The 9,407-nt window shown below is 35.9% G+C and overlaps 1 protein-coding gene across 1 annotated transcript in view; it reads right to left on the minus strand.

Annotated features, from left to right (window-relative positions):
• LOC129674883 (putative bifunctional UDP-N-acetylglucosamine transferase and deubiquitinase ALG13) overlaps positions 1-9,400 on the minus strand; it is a 51,177-nt gene extending 41,777 nt beyond the window's left edge. Inside the window, exons 1-5 of the mRNA XM_055604965.1 lie at positions 9,258-9,400; positions 8,593-8,676; positions 7,128-7,178; positions 5,730-5,776; positions 4,941-5,013 (exon numbers count right to left, since the gene is read on the minus strand). Coding sequence (XP_055460940.1) covers positions 4,941-5,013; positions 5,730-5,776; positions 7,128-7,178; positions 8,593-8,676; positions 9,258-9,398 — 396 coding nt within the window. The 5' untranslated portion in view covers positions 9,399-9,400. The remainder of the gene's footprint in view (positions 1-4,940; positions 5,014-5,729; positions 5,777-7,127; positions 7,179-8,592; positions 8,677-9,257) is intronic.
• Between the last annotated feature and the right edge of the window lie 7 nt (positions 9,401-9,407).

Here is a 9,407-nt window from a genome sequence, read left to right on the forward strand (position 1 = left end):
ACACACACACACACACACACACACACACACACACACACACACACACAGGAAAAAAGAAAAACAAGGTGTTGATTCACTACAATTTCTGGTCTCAAAATAGAATAGCGGGCCATAACTAAACCAATTGTTTGGTACTGCCACAAAGACAGACAAGAACTTTGATGGAACAGAAGAAACAGAAATAAATCCACAAAGCTACAGCTACCAATTTTTTGAAAGGTGTTAAAAAATACATGCTGGAAAAGATAGCCTCATAAACAGTGCTGAAGGGAAACTAGACAAGTACATGTATCAATCACATAAACATGAATGAATCTAGTTTTTTTAAGGTAACTCAAAATAGATTGAATCCTTAACATAAGACACCAATCTTTGAAAGTCACAGAGAACATTTAGAAAATTTCAAGAGGCAGACATAGGCCAAAGACTTTCTGAGAAAAACAAAAAAAAGACCTCTTAAGAACACAGGAAGTAATTCTCGATAATTTAGTAGCACATTTCTTTAATTTCAGAATACTGGAAGGAAGCAGAGGCAGAGGGATCTGAGTTTGAGGCCAGCCTGGTTTACTGAATGAGTTCCAGGACAGCCAGAGCTACACAGAGAAATCCTGTCTTGAAAAACCAACCAACAACAAAAACCTTCCACAAAGCTGAGTGAACAATCACAAGAGTGGAGACATGCTATAAAATGGGAAAAATACTGCAAACTACCTATCAGAGGATTAGTATATAAACTACATGAAGATAAAAAAAAAACCTGCCATCAAACACCTATCAAGAGGATTAATATATAAACTACATGAAGATGGAAAACTCCCATCAATAAATGGGAACTGAATAGATAGCTCTCAACAAGAAACACAGATGGCTAATAAAATATTTTAATATCTTTAACATCTATAGCTATCAAATACATACAAATTAAAATGTGTTTGAGGCTCCATCTCACCTCAATCAGAATGGATATCATCAAGAAAACAAAAAAGAGATGAAGAGATAACTCCATAAGTACAGTGTTTCTTAGGCTTACAAGGGGACCTAAGTTCAGATTGCCAAATGTTTATATAAAAACCTGCCCAACAGCACAGGCTCTAAACCCAATTAGCAGGGGACACAGACAAATGGGTTCCCGAAGCCCAGTGGTGAGTCTCTGGCTGAAAAGCTTCAGGTTCAGTGAGAGAAGAGAGAGAGAGAGAGAGAGAAGAGAGAGAGAGAGAGAGAGAAAGAGAGACAGAGAGACAGAGAGAGAGAAAGAGAAAGGGAAAGAAAGAGAAAAGAGAGAGAGAATAGGCTAAAGATGGGGCTCAGTGGTAATGAACATTTATCACTGTTGCAAAGGACCCGAGTTCAGTTCCTGGCACCAGCATCAAGCCACTTACACACATGTACAACTCCAGCTGCTCCAGGGGATCTAACACCACTGGCTTCTACAGGCACCGGTGCTCTTGTGTCATTAAGCCACACAGACACACACCCATAAACACACATATTATCCAATTAAAAAGATTTTAAGCTTTTTAAAATATAGAGTGGAAACAGGAAGACTCCTAAGATCAACTTTTGGCTACCACAAGTACACTGAAACTGTAGCTACAAACACAAATGAACACATGCATATAAAACACATACACATGATAAAATTTAAAAAAAAAACTTAAAAAGCACACAACAAAATACACTGTCAAAAATATGCAGAAAAGAAAAACCCCCATAGATTTACTACCAGTGGGAATATAAACTAGTACAAATACTATGGAAATCAGTGCGGAGGTTCCTCAAAAAACTAAAACTGGATTGACTATATAAATCAGCTGTATCACTCCTAGGTGTACAGCCAAAGGATTCTAAGTACTTCTATTACAGAGATATTAGTACAGCCATGTTTACTGCTACATGACACACAAGAGTGAGGAGACTGACCCAACCAAAACATCTACCAATAGGTACAATAAAGGATACACACATATACAACAGTGTTTCATCCAGCCATAATAAAATCATGGCATTTCCAGGAAAATGTATGTAACTGAAGACTGCTATTTTAGGCATAATAAGCAAGACTCAGAAGGAAAAATGCATTTACGTCTATAGGCAGAAATCTAGATTTCAATTTATATATGTGTGTGTCACGAAACTAGGTGACCTTGAGCAGGAAGAACAAAATCTCAAAGGAGTGGAGTGGGGAAAAGGGCTAAAATTCATCTGGTATGAAAGCACGAGACTCTGCGTGGGGAAAGACACTAGCACAGTGGGGATAGAAGAAAGAAGGTAGCAGGGGACCATGACACATACATATGAAAATGCCATAATAAAATTTTGGATAGTAACAAATAACTTCAATGCACAGACTAATTCTTTAGAGTTCAATCAGCAAAGTTTTATTAGTTTCATTTATTTATGCTAATTTGGTAGGCTTTGGGGTAGACCTCAAAGTTATTTTTGTTTAACAAACATTTGTTTACATAGTATACTGCTTTTTCCATGGACAATGATATCTCTTATCATCAATCATTTTGATTATTTGTACACTTTGTGAGTTTAAGGAGCTAGAGAAATGGTTCAGTGGTGAAGAACACTAGAGATGCTCTTCCAGAGGACCCAGGCTCAATTCTCCACACCCACATAACTCTAGTTCCAGGGAATCCGGTACCTTCTTCTGGTCTCCTCAGACCCCAAGCATACATATGGTACACAGAGACACTCAGCAAAACACCCATATGTATAAAATAAAACAGTTAAGCCAGCTCCTAATGTTGTATAATTAAAAAGTATCTGCACTGAGGAAAAATATTAAAAATCATTGTAGTAGAACAATGGAAACTAGATACTACATCATTCTCTTAACTATATACTAGCACTATGCTTATGCCTCATAAACACTACTATGGGTTGTACATACTCAAATAATTTAATATTTTCTGTATTTTTATGATTCTGTATTTTTATGACAATTCCCATTAACTATCTCAATTATCTGCAAAATGATTTAAGACTTTTAAAAAAAGAACAGGACAACTATGGGATCTACTACATATTGTGTATACAGATATTCACATTATCTTATGAACTATTCTCTAAGAAAAACTTCAAAATCAAGTATGAGAAGGTTTAAAAATCCCTGGGCAACAATCTAAATATCCAGTTGAAATTTGAAGATTTCAACTGCTCAAATATAAATGAGAACATGCTTTTTCTTCAAATGATTTGGATTCTGTCACACTCTTGCTTAAACCTTTTAAAACTAGTATTAAGAGATAATTGCACTAATGTCCAAAATTTACTTTAAACAAGATTTTAAAGTCAAGTGCAGTAGTGCACACCTTTAATCCCAGCACTCAGGGAGGCAAAGGCAGACAGGTATCTGTGAAAGCTACAACTTGATCTACAAAGGGAGTCCAGGACAGCCAGGCTATTACACAGAGATTTTTTTTAAATGGATTGGTCAGTGTATAGAGGATGTGTATATACAATGAATAGATAACCAACATGTTAGGTGACTCTTAAGTGGGAGCAGGCACATGGATGCTATCTACAACATTATATTATTTGTATGTTTGAAAATTTTCAAAACATCAGAAAAAAAAACTTCAGGTAAGTATTCCATATGATGAAAAGCCAAATTTTCAACATGGCTTATTCTACCCCTCATTATACAATCCTAGTGTATTTCTGCACGGCATTTCCACATTCAACTAATTAAATCCCCCAAAGGCCCCTTGTTTCCTGGATTTTACATATAAGGTTTCCCCTGAAGAGACTACCCTTCCTTTATACTTGATGAACTTAGTTTTTTAATTAGTCACTGGCACCAGCACCATTCTAATTTGCCTAAAGCAGGGAGGATCTTCCTTCTCCTTCCCTTTTCCAAACTATAAATCTTTAATCCTAATTAACTATTTCCATGATTGTCTTCATACTCAATAAAGCTCCTACAAGAAAAAGAGGTGATTAATCATGTACTGGTATCCTCAAAGCCCAGAAAAGAACTTTATAATGCTATGGAGAGATACCATTTTTGCTGAACTAGATGGTAGCCACTGATAAAATAGTGACCCCATTTATATTTATCTTCTAAGGCATCTCCTCCCATTAGTTCTCTCTAATCTTAATACCACTTCTTCAGTTTAGATCTTCTGCGTAAAGTACTATAACAGCATTTTAAAAGTTCTCCTATGTTGATCCTGGTCTTGTCATAATAAACTGCTATGAGAACTTTGTTCCATGAGGTGAAGCAAGACTTGCAAAACTCATATATTGCATAGTCCCACACTCACTAATTGAGTGCTTGAGATAAAACCTTTTGGAATAGTCCTTTTTGGGGGAAAAATTGATTTGATTTACCTGCAGAGACTTTTCAAATACATGTACCTTGTACTATTTTCTAAGCACTTTACTAAACAGTAAAACCCTCAATAAACTTCCAGACTGAGAGAAATAGATCAAAATATAAATATGAGGTGATAAAACTAATTATCATGACTTAGGAAAAAAACAGGGTATAAAAGAGAAAAGAGCTTCAGCTTCAGGAAGTTGGGAATGGGTTTCAAGGAATTGAAAATTGAGGGGCAAAACAATGGACCAAAGGAAAGCTGAACTAGCAGGAAGAAGAATGAGCACCTAACTTCAGATTTCACCCTTATCTTCTAGTCAATGAGGAGCCAATTAAGAGTTTTATGTGTTTTTTCTTATTAAACGGTGACGAGAACAATCTAGTTAAAAAGGCACCTAATTCCAATGAGGATGACAGTCTAGAGGAAAAGGTTGCACATAAAATAATACCAGTTAGACAATGTTTATTAGGTGTCTCAGTAGCATAACAGTACTGCACTTGGCTTCAAGACAAGCTTTACTGTTTCACTAATTAGTCAAAAGGATTATTTCTAAATATTGTGGTGAGCCAGCAGCATCATTCAACTTTTAGTCAAGATTCATTTTCTTACCTTTTCTTCAAAGCCATTATCCGTGACTTGAGTTGGAGGCTTTCCAGGAGACTGATAAAGAATGAAATCTCGCCTACCCAGGTAGAAAGCAAAGGTAGGTGGGAAGAGATTTAGTATATATATATATATATATATATATGATAGCTATAACATATATACATATATATATATATGATAGCTATAACTATACGGCACATAAGCAGCCTTTCATTTCCCCATGAAGTTTTAATATCAAAACAAAATGTGACCATTTGAAGGATCATTCAACTACTGAGATGTGTAAAAATTTTTGCTCCACTTTTACATTAGAAATGACACTGCCCTAAATGGAAAACATATAAAAAATATGTTAAGTATTTAAGAAGCTTTAAAGGATAGTTATCCTGATTTCCTACAAGAAACACTGTAAGTTCAGTAATTTCACTTTCTTAATTTCTCTAGAGAAACAATCTTGTATACCCCAAGGAGGTCTTGAACTCAAGGTTGTCTTCCCCGGCTTCCCTGTTCAGTTCTATTATTACAGCCACGTCCCAACACACTTGCCTTCTTTTCAATCTTCCTTTCAAACAGACAAAAAAAAAATCTAAGACAGAACTAGTAATAAAGTTCTTCACCAGAGAACTGTTATCAAACGTGTTTCAGTAAGCCTTTTCATTCTGGATCATTAACTTTTCAATGATCAAATTCATCCACTCCTAAAAGGACTCCGACAGAAAGTATTCTCAGTGGTATCAATCATATATTCCCTCTTTCATTCTACCCTTGGCCACTCTCTTTGATACAACTTACTTATATATTTGAGAAAGAGCTTTTAGTTCCAGCTGGCCAGCAATCTCCTAAATATAAACACAGAGTTTTAAAAAACATTTCAGAACTATTAAATAGTTTTAACAACTTCAACAGTAATATCAGAAAATTAAGATAGTTAATAATATAAACAACTCAAAATAATGAACCCAAAGTTCTTCTTAACATTATGTAATAACTATACAATTTTAAAAGTATAACTACTATTTTTCAAAAAGTTAGCAGGATATTTAGTAAATGTCTATTTAAGTAAAAATTGATTAATATTACCATCTAAAAATGTCTACATTATTATGGATTTTTACTCCCACACAACAGAAAGGTAACTACCTATCAGGAAAATTTTTAATTTTTAAAAATAATATAATTTTTCTTCTGATGTCCATCCTCTTTGCCTTTCAGGATGGGGATTGAACATTAAGAAGAAGAAAATAGGAAAAAACCTCGGAACCTGCTACAAAGGGCCTCTGAAAGCCAGAAGAAAACAGGAAACAACCTTGAAACCTGCCACAGAGGGCCTCTGAAAGCTTCTGCAGTATAAACCGTCAAAGCAGATGCTGAGCCTGATGGCCAACTGATGGGCAGAGTGAATGGAATTCTATGTAAGAAGTGGGAAATAGTAAGAGCTGGAGGGGATGGGAACTCCACAAGGAGAGCAACAGAACAAGATAATTTGAACACAGGGAACTTCCCAGAGACCCATACTCCAACCAAGGACTATTCGTGGAGATGACCTGGAACCCCTGCACAGGTGTAGCCCATGGCAGTTCAGTGTCCAAGTGGGTTACATAGTAATAGGAAGAGGGACTGCCTCTGACATAATCTGATTGGCCTGCTTGTTGATCACTTCCCCCTGAGGAGGGAGCAGCCTTACCAGGCCACAGTAGAGGACAATGCAGCCACTTTTGATGAGAACTGATAGACTAAGATCAGAAAGAAGAGGAGAACCTCCCCTATCAGTGGACTTGGGGAGTGCCATGCATGCAGAAAGGGGAGGAAGGGTGGGATCGGGAGGGGAGGAGGGAAGGGCTTATGGGGGGATACAAAATGAATAAAGTGTAATTAATAAAAAATTAAAAAAATATATATATAATTTTTAAAAATAAAATCTCAGCAACATTACTACCCTTCTTTCCCACTAAAGCGAAAAGACTAGTGTTTCCCAGCACTGTCCTTTTCCCAAGCAATATGAACTCTACCTAAGCAGACCACAGAAACAGTAAATACAATTTTCAATACTCAACACAAAACAGGCCATTGCCATTTTCACAACAATTATTTCACTCAACACAGTCTGGGGTCAATATAGACTTAGGGAGTACACTTAGATTACTATTTCAAACAACTATGAAAAGAGAATATTCTCATATTTGAACTTACCTTGGGATTTCCCAACCGTTCCAGATATTTCTCAAAAGATCCCTCCACATACTTCAAAAATAAAACAAACTTGAAATTAGCCAAATATAAAGCATTATTGAAATCTGATTATATTCTATAATTATCACCATATAATAAGATTATTTTTTTTTAGTTTGGTTGATATTTTTTCTAGTTTTTTTCTAAGAAGGCATGTTTAAATACAGTGTAAACTTTCCCTGGGGGAGAAGGAAGATCAGGATCAAGCTTCTGTGCGTTATATATTTTCTGTTAGTCAAAATGGTCTAGCAGCAACACCCTTAATTTACAAATTTGTTTAAAATGTAAGGCTCTGCTCCAACCCACATCATCAGAATGTACGGTTTAACAAAAACTCCAGGGTTATGTGTATGCACAAAATACTTGAGATATGCTACATCAGGTCATGATCTTGAATTTCCACGTCAGAAGCAGTATTTCTCCCAGGTGTGGAGAAGACTATAAATAAGATTTTAAATCATTTACAGTATTTTAAAATTTATTGTTGAGAAATTAAAAACAAACCCCCAAGGACAGGAAGGCAAATACTCAAAGTCACATGAAAGGACTTGCTTCAAATCAGACATTAATAAAACTCCACTTAAAAATTAGGCTACTAAATGTATACAAAGATGTTCTCTAAAGGTTGTCTTAAAGTCAACCACAGTAGTAGAGTTTCAATTTTCACAAACTGTCATAAATTACAACTAGCATTACCTTACAACTGAGGTCTACGAGACTATTCAAAATGGCTGAGAATAAGTACACATTAAAATTGGACATTTCACAATATTAGTAGAGTCAAACTTATCAAGAAAAGTATGAATAATACAAAACTGTGATCAAAATATAAATTTTACAGTCTTTGGAGTTTTTGTTTTCTTTGTAGAGGAACAAATGAGAAAGGCACTGATTGTCACTTATCGCTTTTGTTCTGGCAGTCTCCCTGTATTGCTCAGACTGGACTGGCTATATTCTGAATTCTACTTACTCATCCACAGTACAGAGAGGAAGAGTTCAGTGTCGGATTACAAGCCAGCACCTACAGGGTAGTCTCAGTTTTTAATCAGCATAATGAAATAATTAAAGGCCGGGAATAGTGGAGCATGTCAGCACGCTGGGAGGCAGACACAGGTCTGCCTTGAACTCTGTGAGTTCAAGGCCAGCCTAGTCTACAAAGCAAATCCAGGACAGCCAAGGCTACACAGAGAAACCCTGTCTTGAAAAAAACAAAACAAAATAAAAATACAAAAAAAGAGAGAAAAAGGAATTTAACGTGGAGAAGAGGCACAAAAGCTTGCTAATTCTAGGAAGTCAGCGGAGAAACAGTTGCTACTGAAAAAAAAATAAAACGACAATTCAGTTTTTGTACTCAGTATTAAAACTACTTTACCCACGTACTATGTGCATTACCAACAACTCTCTTCGGTGCATATATTCTACTTACAGACTCAAAATCTTGTTGATGTTCCTTCATATATGAGACACAAACTTTCCTGATTTGTGAATGATGGATCTGGCTGTAAAACAACTACAAAAAAAAAAAAAAAAAAAAAGACTAGCTCACTGCCTTGTCATATGAAATAGACACTTCTAAATTAAGACTATGAATTAGACATTTAGCTTCCTAATCTGGAGCACATGTTGGAAACAGTGAAATTAAGTTCATCTGTTAACCGCACCTGATCTTAGGCAAAGTTGAAAAAGCCATGTGAGATTAGGGGTTCATGATTCTGTCCTGGACTCTCAACTCCATAATGGTAAAAGCTCTAAATCTTTTCCTTATGCATAAAACAAAGATGGAGTAGGACATGCTTCTAAATGATTAAGATTCATTTCAAAGTTTTCTTTAACTCAACATTACTTTACCCCTTGCCCTTTACAAACTGGCAATGAAAAGCAGAAAAGTAGCCACAGGTGAACAGAATTTGCTCTAATCAGAAAGAGCACAGTATTTCAGCCTGTACTTTTCAGGCAGGCCTGGATATTTTCACTAAGAAACAGAAAATATTTCTTTTTTATTTCTTTCAGCAGTCTACAGATTGAGGTACCGGACCATGCCACATCTCACTCTGAAAACTTACATTATACATTTGTCTTGCTTATATTTACCTGCTCAGAAACAGCCCGAAAGAGGCAAGAGGCATCCTTGGCAATCACCTTTCGAAAGAGCCCTAAAGTGCCTAAATATTCATCCATTGTTGCCTCACTCAAAGTCTTCTGGCCGCAGTACTTTTTCCATCCTTTATGCATTGTGCATTA

The sequence above is a fragment of the Psammomys obesus genome, unplaced genomic scaffold (genome assembly GCF_907164565.1).
Source record: "Psammomys obesus unplaced genomic scaffold, mPsaObe1.curated_primary_1811, whole genome shotgun sequence".
Taxonomy (NCBI): Eukaryota; Metazoa; Chordata; class Mammalia; order Rodentia; family Muridae; genus Psammomys; species Psammomys obesus.